The 20,860-nt window shown below is 46.4% G+C and overlaps 1 protein-coding gene across 3 annotated transcripts in view; it reads left to right on the top strand.

Annotated features, from left to right (window-relative positions):
* PHF20L1 (PHD finger protein 20 like 1) overlaps nt 1–20,860 on the top strand; it is an 802,667-nt gene that overhangs the window by 81,396 nt on the left and 700,411 nt on the right. For 2 of the 3 annotated variants that reach the window (XM_085604898.1, XM_085604900.1), the window contains exon 3: nt 8,835–8,943. In XM_085604898.1, the coding sequence (XP_085461024.1) occupies nt 8,861–8,943 (83 nt within the window). In that variant the 5' untranslated portion in view covers nt 8,835–8,860. Of the gene's footprint in view, nt 1–8,834; nt 8,948–20,860 lie in introns of all 3 variants that reach the window. The other variant, XM_085604899.1, reaches the window with a different exon arrangement.

Genomic DNA, 20,860 nt, shown 5'->3' with positions numbered 1-20,860 from the left:
TCGTGGTTTGTAGATCATTGCGAGGATCTACGTTGCACATCTGAAGTGATGCAGTGGTTCCAAGATGCATTAAGGTTGCAATGTGAGGTCCTGCATCGCTGAGGGTCCTGTTAAATCTCACTCCACCTCTGTTCCATGGTAAGTAATGTCCTGCTAATGAATGGTACCAGTTGGTTTCTGCCCTCTTTGTTTAACTGTGCTAAGGCAGCCCTCATGCTCTGAAGTGTCTGTCTTCACTATGAACTTCTTAGAGAAGTCACAAGCCTTGAGTCCAGGTGCAGCACACACAGCATTTGATACCCTCAAGGAGGCCTTCTGTCAGACCTCTGTCCAGATCATCTTTCTGGGCTGCTTCCTTGAAGTCTGATCTTTTAAGAGGCCACAATTATGCCATAAGCCTTAAAACACCTCCAATAGTTTCCTGTGAGGCCCAGGAAGGCCCTCCACTCAGACTGTATTTTAGGGGGTTGCCTGGCCAGACTAATTTCAATTTTGGCCTGGAGAGGCTGCACCTTGCCCCCACCTACCATGTGACCTGGATACACCATGGATCCCTTCCCTATCTGGCACTTACTGGCTTTGATAATCAGACTCTACTACTGCAGGGTCTGAAGAACCTCCTGGAGGAGGTACAGGTGTTCCTCCCATCTGGACCTATAGACAGCAATGTTGTCAAGAAGGCCGCCTTCCCAGCTTGGACCCTGTCGACCAACTCTGAAAGGTAGTAGGGGCATTCTATAAGCGAAAGGGCATCTCCCTAAATTGGAAGTGGCCCTCTAGTGTTTAGAATGCGGACCTCTCTTTTGCCCACTCCGTCAGAGCAATCTGCCAGTACCCTGATGTAAGATCAAAGGTACTCAGGAAGTTGGCAGCGCCCATCCTGTCTATGAGCTCAGCAGCTCAGGGGATGGACTGTGCGTCAGTCTTTGTGACTGAATTGAGTCCCCTGTAGTCCACGGCGAAACTAAGTTCTGCAATGATGTCTGGTGGGGCAGCCTTGGGTACTAGTCTGGGCCATGGACTGTTGAAGGGCACAGTAACCTTTAACACCAGCATAGTTGAGACCTCCTCCTTGATACTGGCCCTTACCTTGTCTGACCACCTGTAAATTCTATTTTTAACAGGAAGACTGTCTCCAGTGTCATTGATGCACAGGTGGGTGAGTCCAGGGGTGAGGGAGAATAGAGGAAAACTGCCCGCAGCTGGCGACAGTCTCACTGCTGTTCTGGGGCCAGAGTAGGGAAGATGTTGACAACCTCCACTGATCCATGGTGCTCTTTGGCAGACCGGAGGTCAGGGAGAGGCTCTTCTCTTCCAATCCATCTGTCAATAGGAACTTGCCCACTTAGGACCTCTCAAAGTGTGGTTTAAGACGGTAGCCGTGGAGTACCACTAAGGGGTTTCTAGAGGTCTTGAGATCCACCAGTTAGGTGGACTCCCCCCTTCAACTCTTCACATCCTATGGGCCTGTCCAGGAATCCTGGAGAGCTCTGGGCTCCACAAGCTCCATGACCCAGACTTACTGGTCAGATTGAAACTATACCAGAATGTACTTCTGACCTTACCAGAGCTTAGTAACCTCTTCACTGGTCTCAGAATTGATTTTCGCTTTCTTCCAGAAGTGATGCATCTGGTTGCGGAGGGTCAACATGTAACTGACCACATCCTGAGGGGCTTTCCTGGGAGCTTGATCCTACCCCTCTCTGATAAGACTAAGAGGTCCCCTAACAGGGTGGGCATAGAGGAGTTGGAAAGGGGCTAAATCCAAACCCCTTCTGTGGCACATCCCTGTAGGCAAAGAGAAGGTATAGCAGGAGGAGGTCCCACTTACGCCGCCTTGGCTCAGGTGTGCCCTATAGCATTCCCTGTAGGGTCTAGTTGAATCTCTCTCAAGACCGTTGATTTGGGGGTGTTGGGTGTTGAGAACTTGTAAGTTACTCCACACTTATCCCTCATGGGCTTCATGCACACGGACATGAAGTTAGTGCCTCTGTCAGACACTACCTCTTTGTGTAACCTCACGGGGTAAAAATGCCATCAGAGCCCTACCCATTGGAGGTTCAGGCATCGACCGCAAAGGGATGGACTCTGGGTAGCGAGTGACGTGGTCCTCCAAGAACAGGATGAACCTGTTGCCTAAAGCGGTCTTAGGGTCCAAGGGTTCAACAATGTCGATGCACACCCTCGCAAAGAGAGTGACTAACATTTAATGGGGTCAGTGTGAGAAGCTGTGTTTCTGTTGCAGTAGCCGCCCCCCCACACTTTTTGCCAGGCTACTGCTGCACGTTTGACTTGGTGTGCTCTGGGTTCCTGCCAATCAGGTTCCCTGGACCTGTGTTCTTTCCCCAAAACGGTACCCAAACCCAATTGGCATCTCTGGCCGCAGGTCAGCCCCTGGTAAATGGTACAACAGGTACCCCAGGGCACTGTGACCAGGAAAGCTCTCTAAGGACTGCAGCACTTATTGTGCCACTCTTAGAAGCCCTGTGCCTTTACACACACACTGCCATTGCAGGCTGCATGTTTTGCACCAAAACAAAGTGAAGAGTCAACATGGCACACATCCTGTGCCATGCCTACAACCCACTGCCATGGCATAGGTCAGCCACACCTCTAGCTGGGTGACTTATACCAGTGCTGAGGGTACAGGTGCATGAGCCCTGTACCCCTACAGTTTCTAAGTCAGTTCTTAGACATTGTAAGTGCAGTGCTGCCATTAAGAGTATATGGTGCTGGGAGTTTGTCATTACGAACTCCACAGTACCATCATGGCTGCACTGAACACTTAAGATTGGTATCAAACTTCTCAGCACATTAAACCCACACTGATTCCAGTGTGGGATTTAATGAAAAATGCACTCAGAGGGCATCTTGGAGATGCCCCCTGAAAAACGACCAGCCTCTGGTGGGTTCCCTGACTGGTACACACCAGCCTGCCTCTACAAGACATGTTTCTGGACCCCTAGAGCGGGAGCCTTTGCTCCCTGAGCCCAGAAACAAAACCTTTCCTGGACGGGGTGTTCACACCTCCCCCAGGCCCGGAAGGGCCATCTGTGGCAGGGGAGCTTCAAAGGCCTGGCAGCCTTTGTAATACGACCCCAGCCTCTCCTGCTATCGGGAGCAGGCCTCCTTCCTGTCTCCCATCCTTTTCGGTTGGAAAACAGGTGTGAGCCCACCTCTGCCAACTCCACCCCTCATGTGGGGGAGGCGAGGTGAAGCCCACTCTTTAGTGCCCACCATCTTGCTGATGGCAGGCACCCCCCAATCAGGATTAGGGATTGTGCTCACACCCCCACGTGGGATGAACATACCAAGGGTGTAGTCACCCTAAGGGCAGTAGCCTACAGGCTACTGACCTCGAAACCCTTAAAACGCCCCCCCCATACAGTATTTAGGGGGTAGCCCTGAACCAAGAAGTCAGACAAGAGACTACAAGAAGAAAAGAAGCAGGACTGAACAGCCGTGCCGAAGCTAACAAGAGGAGGACACTCACTGACTTTCCTCGAACTTGCTCCAGCAAAATTCCTGTGTCCTGCAGCCTGCAACCTCCAGAAACCTGGAGGACCTGCCTGTCTTCCATCCCAAAGACTCTGTCTCCCGCGAACACCAGATTTGTTCAAACAGACTTCAGCTCCGCAAGGATCTGCAAGTTTGCACCACTCTGCACCCAACGCCCACGGCCCGAGTTTGAGAGCCCCAACACCAAGAGGAGGTCTCCCCGGTGATCCTGACCCGAGATCCAGCGACCCCTGACCTGCCTCGAGCCTCCAGCCGACGCCTGCAGCCTCAAACCGGAAGGTTCCCCCAACCAGGAGATGGTAAGAAGATCCAACTCTAAAAGGCACCCCTGCACCCGACGCCCCACGGCCTAGGGTGGCCCAAACGATGGTGCCTAACCAACCCTCAAAATCTCAACTTACCTCTCCAAGTGGTGGTTGCACCCAGAAGACCTCCGTCCACGAGCCTGCAGTGCTTTTGCAAACCAGAGACTCCCCATTGAAAGCTACAGGGCACCAGACGACAAAACCGCACTCTGCACCTGGCCCTCCCAGCGCCGCTGAGGGTGCATCTTTTGTGCTGGCCGAAACCCCCATTTGCCCTGAGCTTAAGTCCAGGAGCTTTGCTCCCACAACCCAGTGGCCTGCTAGTCAGCAGCCACATACCGGAGGCCACCTATCCCCTATTGGATAACATTGGCCCACAGCAATCTGCATCTGGCCACTCTAGTGCCGCTGAGGGTGTACCAAGAGTGCATCCTTGACCCTGAGGGACCTCTGAGTCTAACCCCAGAATACAAACTCCCACAACAAAGTATTTAGCTTTGAACCGATAACACTATTTTCCTCCATAGGATAACATTGATTGTTTTTCTATGAAAAGTTTTTAAGGGTGGAGTTGGAAAAACTAAGAAATCCTTTAAAACTGTAACCAAATAACCAAAACACTTTTACTTACCCGTTTACAGGAAATGTCCCAGTGCAGTATCCAGGTATACTGCACTGTGTAAGAAAAGTAATCTTAAAAAGTAACTTGCATGGTGTTCTACTAAAACTCCTATACAAAGTATATGTACTGTATTCTGAAAAGCATTGCATTATCAGTAACACTACAATAATCAAATCAAAGTACATTTACAATTGCAATTCAAACTGTTTACAAACTGCATTACTACTGTAAAGTATTTATTGCTTACCTGTGCCTGGCTTGCTTGGTCTAGAAAATAAAATAACTAAAAGAATATTTTTACACAAAAGCAATTGGTCTGAAGTTCAGTCTTTGAGTGTGTGAATTCATTTGCTGACTAAGTGTGTACAACAAATGCTTAACACTGTCCTCTGATAAAGCCTTACTGCTCGGCCACACTACCACAAATAGAGTGAGGTGCTATCTAACTTTACCTCTGCCTACCTTTTGGGTTCCACTGGACTCTGTGCACACTATACCTCACTTTGGTACAGTTTATCCTGAGCCAGAGTCAGAGGATCCTTGAACTTTTCCCCCAACGTTCCAGTGGCTTGACAGTTGGGGCAGGACCTACAGAGTGCATCGTAGGCTGTCTTCATCCAGGGCCAATAGAAGTGAGCAACAAGCCTGGGAAACGTTTTGTCTTGCCCCAGAGGTTCTGCCAGGGGAATGTCATGAGCCAACCCCAATAGGAATGCCCTGTTACACCAGGGGACCACCAGCACATGGGCTGGTCCAGGCACCTTATTCTTGTTATATAAGACTTCATTCTCCCAATAGAGAAGGTGATCTCCAGATGCCTCACCTACTGTCTGGGTCTCAACTTGACGCTTCTTGTTCTCTAGAGTGGTATGCTCTTTCTGCGCTTTACAGAATTCCTCCCTGGTGGGCCCACTGTCAACCTGTCGACCAGCAAGCACAGACAGGTCACCCAGGGCAGCAATGTCCTCCCTAGTTGACTTAGGGGCATCCTCCTCAGGTGCCCAGTCAATCTTGACTGGGGGAACTTCAGGGGCTGGTTTCCCATGTCCCTTTTCCCTGCACTTCTTGGCAGGTGCCTGGTTCATTGGTCCAGGCACCCTTGACTCCCCAACAGGGCAGCCATGGACCTTGTGGTCACACAAACCCATTCAGGCAATCCAAACATCTACAAGTGTGACCTGAGCTCTACCCCCTCCAGTTAGAGTGCTGCATGTTGGTGCCTAACAGACAATCTACAGGCATGGCAGGGCTCACAGCCACTTTTAGAGAATCTGAGACAAGCCCCCAAAGGGAACCAGAGATGTAGGTAGATGGCTCATCATTGTCTGCGACTATGACTTGGTGGAATATGTTAGGGAGGACCTGTTCTAAGGACACCAGCTGACAACCTTGCATGAGTCCTGCAGGTTCCTGTGCCCCCCCCACCCGTTGCCCCTTGATGGTGACCCAGCCTCTACTGAGAAGTATTGTCAAGCATATGGTTCTTTGGCACCATCTTCTTATCTCTCAGGGACACTAGGGTCACCTCTATCTGCTCCTCAAAGCTAAGTGGGTCCACCTCCTCCCCAGGTGCTACACTTACCAACCCAGGTGTTTTCCCACTGGGGGTATGGGTGGGGGGTGAACGGTGTAGGGGCGGAGGGCTGTGCGCCATCAGGCATCGAAATATCTACTCTCCCACTCGCTATAGGGAGTCAGATTTTATCAGGTTGAGCTATTTTTACCATCAACTGGTGAGTGAATTTAAGCTGGAAAGGAACATGTTTTCTGTTCATTCAGAACGTGAATGAGCAATACAGAGGCCTTTAAATCTTGCTTTTATCTTGACACATTTGCTGTCTGTCCAAGGACAGAGGTTAAATGTCAGTTTGTCTTTTTACTAATTGATGCTTATCTTATCCTGGAAAATGGTGTTTACTTTTCTCTTACTACAGTTAAAGGATTTTATAAAGATAACTCTGACAATCATTGTGAAACAAAAGGCTGTGTTGGATGTCAGTTTTGTTTTTCCTAATAAAATATTTACATAGCTTGTTAATAAATAGTACAAATATTTCAAAATATATCAGAAATTACGAAAGCATATTTTTGTAATTCAAAAGTGTGATGCAAACAAAGATTTAAATAGGAGCAAAACAAATCAGAACACTTTACTTGGTGAAGTGCAAATGAAAAACTCGATGTCCAAACATTATTGTTTGTACACTATATAGTTTTATCAGTAAAACCGCATGTCTGTGAAAATGTTTGTGGCCATTTCAATGAAAAATGTGTTGATTGCAAATACCAGTATGCTACCGCTGCAGGCTTTATCTCTGGTTCCGTTGTGCGGCAGGCTCCGATGCGGGTCTTTGCCGCGGTTACGATCCATGGAGTAGCGGCAGTGTGGCAGCTCTGCTTGGGGTTTCTCCTCGTAGTATAGGAGATGTGTCAGTTCCGTGGGATCCAGAGAGGCTGGCAGAGCACCTTAGGCCCACTTCAGAGGGTCCCGGACTGGGGCTTCAGGTCAGGAAGCCAAATAACTAGCCCTTGGACTCGTTCTGGTTCAAGAGATGCAGGTCCAGGCTTTCTCATCCAGGCAAGAGGGCAGCAGTCCAGCAGGGCAGCATAATGGCAGTCTTTCAGCACACCAGTCCTTCTTCCTGTCAGAGTATCCACAGTTCCAGAAGTATACTGAAGTTGTGGTTTCTGAGGTCCACTATTTATCCCCAGTTGTGCCTTTTGAAGTGGGAGAGAAGCTTCTAGATGTTTCCATTTGAAGTCCCGAGGCATCCTGCCTTCCCTGTTCTGGCTCCAGACTAGCTGCAGAGAGTATGCAGCCCTTTGTGTGGAGACATGACACAACCTATTCAAGTGTAAATGGGGCTGTGCCCAACTCCTCCCTGCCATCCTGTCAGTGATGGCCCATCCAGGCACACCTAAGCTTCCTATTGTGTAAGGATGTCTAGTAGGAATACATAAAGCTGAACTGTCAGCTACACCCAGTCATGTGACTCTGGTACAGGCACTAAATGGCAAGGCAGGAAAATGCCATATTTCTAAAAGTAGCCTTTTCAAAATTGCAATTAAAAAACCGTCTTCACCATCAGTTAGCTTGTTTTATTACAATTCCAAAGATGCCAAACATGAAGTGGTTTTCTGCTCCCATTTGGAAATGACAGCTTATTAAATGTACTAAGATTACTCCAGTGTTAAGTCTATGGGAGAGGTAGGGCTTGTAGTTGTGAAACTAATTTACGGGTTTTTCACTACCAGGACAGGTAATACTCAAAATTGCATGTACCGCATATTAAGTACCCTGCCCTGTGGGCTATCCAGGGCTTACCTTAGGGGTGACTTATTTGTATTAAAAAGGAAGGTTTGGGCCTGGCAAAAGGTTTATCTTACAAAGTCGAAAATGGCAGTTAAAAACCACATACACAAGCTGCATTGACAGGCCTGAGACTTGTTTAAAGGGTTTCATAAGTGGGTGGCACAATCTGTGCTGAAGGCCCACTAGTAGCATTTAATTTACAGGCCCTGGGCACAGGGAGTGCCACTTTACTAAGGATTTACAGGTAAATTAAATTTGCCAATTGGAGATAAGCTGATATTACCATATATTAAGGAGTGAGTACATGCACTTTAGCGCTAGATGGCAGTGGTAAAGTGTGCAGAGTCCTAAGGCCAGCAAAAACAAGGTCCGCTAAAGTGGAAGGGGGAGGCAAAAAAGTTTGGGTGAAGACCACCCTAATGCTGACCAGTATAATCAGTAGAAAAATGCTAGACTTATCTCTGGCATTTAGCATTATACTTTCTCTCCACATGCCGCCATTTATTTTCTTGCAGGTCACGTAATAGGAAAGCATAATCATTCTTCTTCTGATTTGTGCCTTTGGCAGCAACATTTTCCATCATTAGTTGCTCCTCAGGATATCTCCGTTCTGAGGCCACTGTCTTATTGTTTTAATAATGTCAATAGCCATGCCACTGCTCTTTTTTACATCGAACCCACATATGCCATCTGCAAGACCTGTCCACCTTTACTAAATCAGTTCAATTTCCGTCCCACAAACCCATGAGCTGTTCACTTGGCGTTTACTTGGTTTGTTGCCTGAAAATAGTTAACTACCCTCTCCTTTAATTACTTGTGCATGATTTCCAGAGTGCTAGTCTGAGAGGCAATCCCTGTAGCATGTCTCCTCCTTGTGTGAAAGGGCAGGAACCACATTAGTAACTGAACATTAACAATAGTAAAGATATGTATCAATGGTTGATAAGACACAAAAAGCTGTACTACTGTTTGTGCTTTTGTAAAAAAAAGAACTTAAAAAAAGTGTTGCAATGCTACAGTCAAGTCCTCAAGTGTTTATAAACAATTCACCTGTTTTGTTCCTTTCCTAATAAAGATGTCTACAATTCTGGCGCCATTAAAATGAGTAAAAAGCCCCTGAGCCGTCCAGGAATAGAGTTTGAAGTTGGTGCTCGTTTAGAAGCGCAGGATTACTTACAAAAATGGTATGTAAGTAAAGAATTTTTTTTGTTTCTGATGAAATGTAATTGACTATTAATTTTTGCTACAAGACTGCATAGATGCATAAATTGCAGCTGGTTGGAACACTTATGTGCTAATAGTATGTTTTGTGTTTAGAATTTCTTAGTAAAGATCATAAAAATTTGATTGCAGAGTCTAAATATTGGTATTTTCATGGTAATAGCATGTTTTGTTAATCACCATCTCTGGGTTGACTAAGTTGCATTAAAAAAACCCATGGTAATTTTTATGCCTGACTTGTTTGGTGCAGAAGGACAGTTTAAAGTTATTTAGCTTGTATAAGAAGGAGCATGTACTGTGACAACACTATAAAGTAACTAGTTGTTTAAAATGCTACAGCTTGTCATACATAAACATGTTGAAAGGCTAGCGGGACAGTAGGAGGTTATCGTTCTTTTGTCTTGTTTATTGTTTCTGGTGTTGCCGTCTCCAATATGTACTTGAAGTGTGTGTTGCTATTTTTACCATTACAGGATTATGACAATAGCTTGAATATAAACATGTCTAGCTACAAATCTAGAAGCTTCCAAGTTATGAATGCATGTGTGCCTTTTTAAAAATGAAAGCTCAGATTTGACCACATTTTGCCTCATTAGAAATGTGCCTGCTTCATGGCCTAATGCATTGTCCTAGCTTTGCAATGTATGGCAGATTATTCCTAATGCATGCTGCACAATACGAGTAGGTTATAATTATTTTTCTTACTTCACATTTATGTGGGGTCATGTATTACTTCTATTTATGTTCCATCGTTACATATTGTATCCACATTTCACTCAGATTTTCTCTTGGAATCCCTGTGAGGAACCCTCCCATGCGTAGTCAAACTGAAAATTTAAAACTGATTGCTCCTGATGAAATAAGATATGCATGTGCAACAATATTAGTGTGTTAGACCCGACAGCCTTATGGTGGGCTTTTACAAATGTTTTGCCTGCTTACCTCCACCTTTTGCTGTATTCTTTTTGTTGGCCATAGGGCTCTGAGCACTTTACCACTGCTAACCAGTGCTAAAGTGAATGCGTTTCTCCCCTAAACATGGTTTCATTGACTTATCCACAATTGGTATATTTAATTTATCAGTAAGTCCCTAGTAGTGTGCACTATCTGTGCCAAAAGGCCTATAAATGAAATGTTACTAGTGGGTCTTCAGCACTTTTTGTGCCACCCACGCAAGTAGCACTTTAAACATTTCTCAGGACTGCCACTGCAGAGCCTGTGTGTGCAGTTTATACTGCCATGTCGACTTGGCATTTAAGCCTTAAACTCCCCTTTTATTACATATGGCACCCCTAAGGTAGGACCTGGGTAGCCCATAGGTCTGGGTGCTGTGTAACCTAAAGGTTTTGCATGTCCTGGTAGTGAAACTCACTACTGCTTGGCCTACTCCTCTTATTGGGTAACATTGGAGAGAAATATTACACTTTTAAGCTGTAATCCCTTATTGAGAAGGAATAGCTCTGTCATGTTTAATATCATTGAAAGGGTAATGATTCATCCTCTTTGCTTGCAAAGTTGGATTTAACATTACTATTTTAGAAATGCCACTTTTAGAAAGATTGCATTTCTCAGCTCTCAAAGTTCTATGTGCCTGCACCCTGTCTCCTGTACACGTCTGAGATGGGTGACAGGTGGACTTTGTGCATTCCCTCTAGACCGCCACACACAAAGGGACTGTAGGTGTGACTGAATGCCATATCAGCATCCTGATGCAGAATGAGAGAAAGGAGCTGACACACCTAATTGTAATTGGGCAGTGTCCTGTCGCCACACTAAGGGTTGATTTATTCCCCCCCCCCCTCCCCCCCCCCCCCGTAGTGATTCTGGAGCGAGGTCTAAGAAGGGGGAGCATCTGTGCACTTCAAAGCTCCTCTTTGAAGTCCCCTCCACTTCAAAGGCACAACTGTGTCGGTGACCCCCACCAAATCAGACACTTCTGGACATGTAAAGAAACTCTGCCAGGAAGAAGGACTGCTGTGCTGCTACAAGGACTGCCACTCTGCTGGACTACTGTTCTGGAAGAACTGCTTTTCTGCTGTGCTGCACTATTACCTGCTTCCCTCTGCACCTGCTAAGGAATAGCTGGACTGTTGGCTCTTCTTTTGAGACTCCGGGATATCAAAGGCGCCCCTCCTCCTCCTATACCTGGTCCTTTGGAATGGGATCCAGGTGCTTGTTCCTGTGGATCCGACGCATCCGCTGCTGTGTGAAGCAGAATCTACGCATTTCCTCTGTTGCTGGATCAGACACATTGTATCACACTCGGAAGCAGCGCATCACCTCAAGAACCGATTCAGCAGAGCCGCTGCTACAGTAGGACAAGATCCATGCATTCCCTCGACTGCATGGAGAAACCTGGCGAATCGACTTTGGAACCAATGTATCTAGACTTTGGCGATTTGTCTTTGGAACTGGAGCATCGTCGCCTGGAGCAAACAACCTCACCTTCAGGGAGTGACAGGTCTTAGATTAAAAAGAAATGGTTTAACCCTTAAAGCTCATAAATGTAAAATGTTTCAAAAAAGTGTGGAGTATTTGGGTCATACCCTAACGGGTGATGGGGTAATTCCGAAAAAATCCATTGTAGATGGAATTTTAAATGCTCCCTCTCCCAAGACTAAGGAACAATTATTGTCTTTCGCAGGAATGTGCGAGTATTATTCAAAGTTTGTATCAAATTTTGCGAATAAAATGGAGCTTTTAAGGAGGTTATTGCGTCAAAAGGCCATCTTTGAATGGTCAGAAGAGCAACAACATGCTTTTAATGTGATCAAGCACGATATTGTCAATGCTCCTATTTTAAGACCGTTGTGCATTAACAAACATTGTGTTATTACGGTGGATGCTAGCTTGTATGGAATTGGGGGTGTCCTATCGCAAAAATCAGGTAATGAAGAATGGAATGTATGTTTTGCGTCTAGAACCCTAAATGAAACTGAAAGGCGATATGCAGTTATAGAAAAGGAGTTGTTGGCATGTGTATGGGCTATTGCGCATTATAGAAACTACATTTGGGGTGGAAGGTTCACGTTGAGGACAGATCACAAACCCTTGGTTAATATACTTTCAGCAGGAGGAGGATGGAATTCCACGGCCAGGATTGCGAGGTTAACCTCTAGATTGCAGGAATATTGTTTTAAGACAGAATTTGTACCGGGGAAAAAAAATGTAACAGCTGATTTTATGTCACGTCATCCATGTGACTCATATCCTAAAAAAAAAAATGATGAAGTAGATATTGTCACAACCATTCAGGATGTTGTAGTAGGCGCATTTGCTGATATTTCAGAGGAGTCATAGAAATCAAGTGAGGAGAATGATTCCTTATGGGAATTAGTGAAGAAATTTATTGTGGAAGGATGGCCAAAGAGGAAAGATGTTTCAGAAGAACTCATGCCACTGTATAATGTGGCGGATGATTTGGAATTAGAAGGGGATTTTGTTTATAAAGCTGGTAAATGTGTAACACCCTTTGGAGTTCGAGAGGTGATTCTTAAGTTAGCTCACAAATCACATCCAGGAATGTCTGCTATGAAGCGCTTAATTAGATCTTATTTTTGGTGGCCATGGATGGACCGCATGGCAGATAGGGTGGTTAGAGAATGTGATGTTTGCATCTCAAATGAGAAAATGCTTAAGATCAATATTCCTCCTCTTAAAAGTACAGTTTGGCCAGAGGAACCCTGGAAGAAACTGGCCTTTGATATTTCTGGCCCTTTCTTAAATCTACCGTTGGATTCACGGTATGCTCTTGTTTTGGTAGATTACCATTCAAAATGGCCAGAGGTTAAGTTTGTATCAATGGCCACCACCACTAGAGTTTTGGATTTCTTTAAAGAAATTTTTGCAAGGTAAGGTTGTCCTTCGATCATTGTGACGGATAATGGTGTGCAATTGACTTCGAAAGATATGGAGGAATATCTTAAATATCACCATATCAAACATGTTACCACAGCATTGTATGCACCACATGAAAATGGTCAGGTTGAACGTTTCAATCGTGTTTTAAAGGGTTACATTTCGGAGGTTCTTAAACATTCTCAGGATTGGAAGGGTGCTTTAAGGGAGAGGTTATGGATGTATAGAATTACTCCACATTCGGTTACGGAAGTTAGTCCATTTTGTCTTTTGAAAGGCAGAGATCCAGCCTCTTATATTTGTCCATGGTGGCTTAAAGAAAAGTGTGACAATAAAATAAGGAATGTTCATGATATAAGAGATACCAGTATTCGAGTTAAGGAAAAACAGAAAAAATACAAAGACCGGAAATGGAATGTTAAGGAACACAATTTTAAGGTAGGGGAATGGGTGAGAATAAAAAACCTGGTCTCCTAGGGAAATGCACGAGTAAGTTTTCTAAACCCATTAAGATCACCAAAGTATTCAAGAATTCCCTTATTACTCAGGATGGTAAGCTTTGGAATATTAGACGGGTTTCTAGGTGTCCTACAAATTTTAGGTCCAGGCCTGAATTTGGTTATAGTGATAAGCATCCTTCATCTTCTAATGTTGATGTTTCCGATTGCTCCCAACAGGTACCTTCCAATGGTCTGGATACCACAGGCTCACACAATGATTCTGTTGCTCTTAGAGTTAAAGATTCAACTCGTTCAAGATGTTTTCCCATGAAGTTGTTAAACTTTGTTAGATAGATCTAGCTTACTAGTCTTTATTTCTAGGTTCATTTCATGTTTTCTTTTCTGTATATAAGGGGGATATGTTACATTCTCACTTTTTACTGTGTGCCACATAAGTTATCATTTGTTACACATTCTAGTTCCATTCTTTTCTTCTTTAATAATTCACATCTCAAGTTCTACTTATTGGATTTTTGTTGTTTTGGTCTTGTTTTATTTATAAAATCATAATCTAATCTGGAGTCTGTGAGAAAGTGCCCTCTTTCTGCATGGTTGCCCCCACTTTTTGCTGAATTGCTGATGTGCTTTGACTGAGTGTGCCCTGGGCTCCTGCTAGCCAGGTACCCATGGCCTATGTTCTTTCCCTAAAACTGTATTGAAGCCTAAACCCAATTGGCATCTCTGGCCACAGGTCAGCCCCTGGTAAATGGTACCACAAGTACCCAGGGCACTGGGACCAGAGAAGGCCTTCAAGGGCTGCAGCACTTATTGTGCCACCCTTAGAGGTCCTGTACCTTCACACTCACACACTGCCTTTGCAGGCTGCGTGTTTTGATGCAAAACAAAGTAAAGAGTCGACATGGCACACATCCCTGTGTGCCATGCCTACAACTCACTGCCCTGGCATAGATCAGCCACCCCTCTAGCTGGGTGCACTATACCAGTGGTGAGGGTATTGGTGCATGAGCCCTGTACCCCTACAGTGTCTGTCAATTCTTAGACATTGTAGGTGCAGTGCTGCCATTAAGAGTATATGGTGCTGGGAGTTTGTCATTGCGAACTCCACAGCACCATAATGGCTACACTAAAAACTGAGAAGTTTGGTATCAAATTTCTTAGTACATTAAACCCACACTGATGCCAGTATGGGATTTGTTGGAAAATGCACACAGAGGGCATCTTGGAGATGCCCCCTGAAAACGAACCCACCGCCCAGGCTGAGTGGCTGCTTTCAGCTGCCACAACCAGACATGTTTATGGACCCCTGTGTCAAGAGCCTGCTGCTTTCGGGGGCCTGAAACAATGCACATCCTGGGACGAGATTCCAAGCCTCCTCCCCCAGGATGGGCACGGTCCACGAAGGGGAAGCTTCAAAGGCTTGCCGTCTTTGTGAGCGTCCCCAGTCCACTTGCTGCTTTCAGCAACTGGTCCCCACTGGTTCTGACCACCACTTAGGGCGGGAGAACCGGCGGGAAAAACAAGCGAGGAAGAGAGGTGTGCACACCTCTGCCAACTCCACCCCTCAGGTGGGGGAGGAGAGGTTAAGCACAACTCTGTCCCCACCATCTTGCAGATGGGGGGGGACTCAGCCAACCAGGGAAAGGCTTATGCCCCCCTCCCCCTGGAGGATGGCATAATAGGGGGTGTACCCAACCCAGGGAAGAGACCCACTGGTCCCAACCTTTTACCTACCTGTAACACCACTAAATCTACTATTTAGGGGCACCCCTGAACCTTGCTTCCTCAGACCAGAAGAAACTACAAGTAAAGAAGAAGGACCGAACTGCTGTGCCGAAGCTAACAAGAGGAAGACGCCCCCACTGACTTGGCCCCAGCCTTACCGGCTTGTCTCCACCTCGAACCTGCTCCTGCGAAATCCCGCTGTGTCCTGCAGCCAGCAACCTCTAAAACCCCAGAGGACCTGCCTGCCTTCAACCACAAAGACAGTGTCTCCAGTGAACACCAGATTTGTTCATCTCTAACCTCTGGCTATGGCCGGACACTGCGAATCCACACCACTCTGAACCCGCCGGCCACGGCCCGAGTTTGAGTGGGCAAACACCATGAGGAGGTCCCCCCTGCGATCCTGACCCAAGTTCCGGCAACCCCTGACCTGCCTCAAACCTCCAGCGGACGCCTGCTGCCTAAATCCGGAAGGTCCCCCCAACCGCGACCAGGAGCTGGTAAGAAGATCGGACCCTAAAAGGCACCCCTGCACCTGACTCCCCACAGCCTCGGGTGGCCAAACAGACGGTGCCTAACCAACTCCCAACATCCCTCTCGAAGTGGTGGTCGCACCCAGAAGACCTTCGTACCCAAGCCTACAGTGCCTTTGCAAACAACAGGGCTCCCGACGTTGAAACAGCACCCTGCACCCGGCCGCCCTAGTGCCGCTGAGGGTGCACCTTTGGGGCTACTTTGTTTCCCTATTTGTCGTGAGCTAAAGTCTAGGAGCTTGGCTCCCACAACCAAGTGGCCTGCTCGTCCGCAGCCACCATTGGATATCAACGGGCCTCAGCACCCGGCCTCCCTAGTGCCTCTGAGGGTGTAACGAGAGTGCATACTTGACGCTGGGGGACCCCTGAGTCTACCCCCAGAACCTGAACTCCCACTGCCAAATACTTACCTCAATACCGATAACACTATTTTCCTCCATAGGATAACATTGACAGTTTTTTCTTGGCAAACGTTTAAAGTGTGGAGTTTGAAAACCTAATGAAATGCTTTAAAATTGTACTATTTAACAAAAACGATTTTACTTACCTGTTTACAGGAAATGTCCCAGTGTAGTATCCAGGTATACTACACTGAGTAAGAAAAGTAATCTAAAAAGTAACTTACCAGGTATTTTACTGAAAAGCTCATTCAAGTCTAAGTACTGTATTTATAAAGCATTGCATTTCTCTGCAACAATACTGCAAGTCAAAACAAAGTGCATTTACCATTAGAATCCATACTGTGTTTCAACTGTATATTTACTGCAAAGTACTTACCACTTACCTGTGCCAGGCTTGCTTGGTTCTAGGAAATAGAATATCTAAAAGAATATTTGAATACAAAAAGAACTGGTCTGAAGTTCAGTCTTTGAGCGTGTGAATTCATTTGCTGACTGAGTGTGTACAACAAATGCTTAACAATGTTCTCTGATTAAACCTCACTGCTCGACCACACTACCACAAATAGAGAGTGAGGTGCTGTCTAACTTCACCTCTGCCTCCCTTTGGGGTTCCCCTGGACTCTCTGCCCACTATACCTCACTCTGGTATTGTGTATATAGAGCCAGCTTCGTACAGAGTCCTTTTGTGGTGTCTTCATTGTGTTACTGTTTGAAGTGTTGCACAATTACTTTACACATTGCCTCCTAAGTTAAGCCTGCCTGCTCAGTGGCAAGCTATTAAAGGGTGAGCACAGGTTACTTGAAAGTGTGTTTCTGACTTACCCTGACTAGGATTGTGGTTTCTGCTTTGACAGGGTGCATACATCTGTCAACAAGAAACCCAGTTTCTAACATTGGTGATCAGCAGTGAGGCTAGGACTTGTTTATGCAGTGCCACACAGTGACTTCATGTTCTACTGCTCCATATCTAGATCAATTCGAACCAATTCTCCCTAATTGACATTATTGATGTTTTCCAAAAGTCTTTTTGTCCAATTCCTATTTTTCCTGCTGTGTCTGGCCTTACCTGGCAAGATGGAATTTGAGCTGGCAAAACTGGAGACCTACACTGTGGTTCAGCTCAAGGGGTCCTGCCAGGACAAGAAGTTGTTTATTAAAAAGAGTGCCAAGAAGGCAGAGTTTCAAACAGCCTTAAGAGCATGGGCTGCAGCCCACCAGACCAATCCAGATCTTGAGGAGGAAGGGTCAGAGTCCGAAGAGGAGTTGGAACAGGACCTGTCTGGGGGTCTTGTCATGTCGCCTACTGAAGAGGAGGGTAACATCCTCCCTGGACTGGAAGTCCATCTAAGAGCAGGCAGCAGTGTGTATTCTACAAACCTGTCCCTAGAGGAGCTGGAGGACCGGAGGTAGGAGAGGAAGCTAAAGCTGGAGCTTGCTAAGTTGAGAATAGAGGAAGAGCAAGCTCTGAAACCGAAAAGGCTGGCCAGGCCATGAAGGTGAGGAGGATGGCCCACAATCTTAGCCTGATAGAGCTGAGCATCAGAGCTATGTAATTGTAGTCCTTCAATCGTGGTGACAGTGTACCTACAGTGTCTGCTGCAGAAGGCAGGTTCGCGCCCCAAAGGATTTGGTACCCAGTTTTGTTGTGGTTGACGTCATAGACCAGTGATTCGCCACCTATAAGGTGGCTCCTATGGTGTACAAGGTTCCTGGAGAGTCCTTGTGGGTAAATTGTGGACATAAATTCCCACGGTGGGGAGGGACACACTCCTTACAATAGTGGTAGAAGATCAGACCCAGGACACCCCCAGACCCAATACACCCCCATAAAGCATATTTTACTTAATAACTTTGGGCTGACCCCTGAGAGGTATAGGCAGAGGCTCAGGGACAGCCACAAGATTTGCTCACAAACATGGGTAGATTTCCTTGGTTATGCAAGCAAGGCACTGGAGGGCTGGGTGAGGAGCAGCAAGGTTGATGATTATTCTTGGCTGTACATCTAAATTTTTAAAGAGCACATACTTGATACTTGTTTTCCAGAGCTGCACCAACACCTAGTGGATCGCAAGCTTACTGACCCCAGGAGGCTTGCTGATTACGTGGACAACTGGATCAGCACCAATGTGTCCAAGAAGGCTTCGGAGGGATGGCTTCCAAAAGGGTGGTCAGGGTTCCCACCTAGAAGAAGAGGAGGGGGAGAAAGGGTTCTCTCAAGGCCCCCAAAACAACTCCCAGGGGAAAGGGTCCCATTCCCAATCAGGCCACCAGAAGATGAGCTTCCCTGAGAAGTGTCACCCGAAGAATCCCAAGTGCTATACGAGTTTTGAAAATGGGCACTACAAAGGGGGTTGCCAAGTGCCCAAAAAGGTTACAACCTCCTAATGAAAGTAAGACACCAGGGGTGGTGAGTGCAGTGCTGGAGTAGGAGTTTGTTCCAAGAAGGGGGTGGTGGGGGGAGGGGTGGAGATCAGTGGGGTTACTCTAGTGTCACTGGGTAACAGTCAAATGCTTCCCAAAATCCATGTTCCCTTAAATACTGCAAAGCATAGGCAATGGGTTACCATCAGTGGGAAAGGTGTTGAGGCTCTGAGGGATACGGGTGCCAGCATGACTCTGGTAAGGAGTCAGCTGGTGTCCCCAGAGCAGGTGATACCCAGGGCCAATGGAATTATGCATCAGGAGAGGGCCAAATTATGATCCAGGGTTAAGTAAAGTATGCGGCAAGGAAAAGGCAAATTATGTGGCATAATGCTGCACATTTTGTAGTAGCATTAATTATTTTGTCATTTTTAAACATGGCAACACTGTCTGGGCATTGGCTGTTCCTCATTAGTACTGGTTTATTATCCAAATGTAGCAATAAGCAAGAGAAAGATGACCAGACCGGCTTTGCAAAGCGCCTTATACTGCGCAGCATCACGTTTCGCAGCATTTTTATTTACTTTAGACCTGCTGGAGCTAGAAACAATTTTTTTTGTTTTAATCTTCAGATTATGCTGCAGATGATGGATTGTGTGGAAAATTCGGCATATCTATAATTATGCACAAAATAGCATATTTCTAGTGGCCCTGGTGATACCCTATGCATCCCACCAGGTTGTGGTGGCTGACTTCTGGAACGGTCACTATCCAGTGGCCCTTGTTCCATTTGTGTATGGGACGGGGAGGAGAGGAATTCAGGTTTACTGGGGGTGCTTTGAGCCCTACTATGCCTGTGGACTGTTTGTTAGGTAATAACCATGAGCACACTACATGGAAGGAAGTGGAGCTTAAGGCACACTTGGAAGTGTTAGGGTTGCCTGAGTGGATAGGTGCTACCACCAGGTCCAGGACTGCCCAGCAAGGGAGTCCAGGAGCACTGGAGCATGGAAAAATGGCCCAGCCAGCTGCCAAAAGAGGGAAGGGCAAGGGGAGTCTGAAGCCAGCCCCTGAATGTCTCCCAGCTGATGTGGATGGGGTACCATACCAACAGTGGCCAGCCTGGAGCCCACTGCCTGAAGACATTGCCTCTCTTGGTGACCTGCTAGAGCTTGCTGGATAGCAAGTGGAAGGAGGACCCACCAAGAAGGAGTTCTGTAAGGCACAGAAAGAGTGCCCAACCATGAAGGGCATGAGGCAACAGGCCGATGCCCAGACAGCAGGTGATGCCTTTGGGAATCGCCACATTTACTGGGAGGGAAACTTCTTGTATAGTGAGCCTAAGGCACCTGTGCATAGGGCAGCAAGGGCATTGGTCGTTCCCCAATGCTTCAGGGCCTTTCTGCTGGAGCTGGCTCGTGAAATATCCCAGGCAGGACGTCTGGGGCAGGACAATACCTTTGCCAAGCTTGTCTTTAACTGTTATTGGCTCCGGATGAAGATGTCCTCCGATGCGTTCTGTAGGACTTGCTTGACTTTCCAGGCCACTGGGAAGAGAGGGCAGAGGATGAAACCCCCCTCACAATCCCTTGCCTGTTGTTGGGACACATTTGAGTGGGTGGACCTCTGGCAACAGCTTTATTCTGGTACTGGGGGACCATGTCACAAGATACTCAAAGGCCATACCTCTGAGAATTGCATCTGCAGTGACTAAGGCCCTAATGGGCCTTATGGCCTAGTGGCAAAGGCCCTAATGGAGATTTTCACCTTAATAGGTTTCCTTAATGAAGTGGTGTCTGACAGAGGCACCAACTTTGTCTGTTTATAATCAGTCAATGTGGAAAGAGTGTGGAATGACTTCCAAGTTATCCACCCTGTACCATCCGCAAACTAATGGGCTTGTTCAAAGGTTCAACAAGACCCTGAAGGGCATGATCAAAGCGTACCTGAGGCCTTGTGGCGTAAGTGGGACGACCTCATGCCATACCTTCTCTTTGCTTACAGAGAGGTGTCACGGAAAGGGGTTGACTTTAGCCCCTTTGAGCTTCTGTATGGACACTCTGTAAAGGGACCTCTCAGTTTGATGAAAGAAGGGTGGGAGCAAGCTCCCAGGAAAACTCCCCAGGATGTAGTTCGCTACATGCTGGCCTTCAGAAGCCAAATGGAAAGCTTCTGACAACTTGGGGACCAGCCAGGAAGTAATTAAACAGTGGTATGACTAAATTATACCCTTGTGGAATTACAGTGTTGCTCAGATATTCATTTTCCTTAAATAAATGAAAAGACCCGAGGCGTTTGGCAAAACATGAACAAATTGGTTTAATTAAACGCTGCGTCCGGGAGAGCCTGATCAGAATGCGTGTGCTCAAAATCTCTTGATGTACAAAGTTTTGACTGTCAATTTATACAGTTCATGAGGTACAATAAAATGTTCTCTACATTCCAAAAAAGCATCTTAGTCGTAAATCAATCATATGTGCACATCTGATAAGGACACCGCTGGCTCTTGACCTTGGGGAGAGCTGAAGTGGGCCAGTGTGAATG

This window comes from Triturus cristatus, chromosome 5_1, assembly GCF_964204655.1.
Source record: "Triturus cristatus chromosome 5_1, aTriCri1.1, whole genome shotgun sequence".
NCBI lineage: Eukaryota > Metazoa > Chordata > Amphibia > Caudata > Salamandridae > Triturus > Triturus cristatus.
This window is presented reverse-complemented; position numbering and strand designations above follow the sequence as displayed.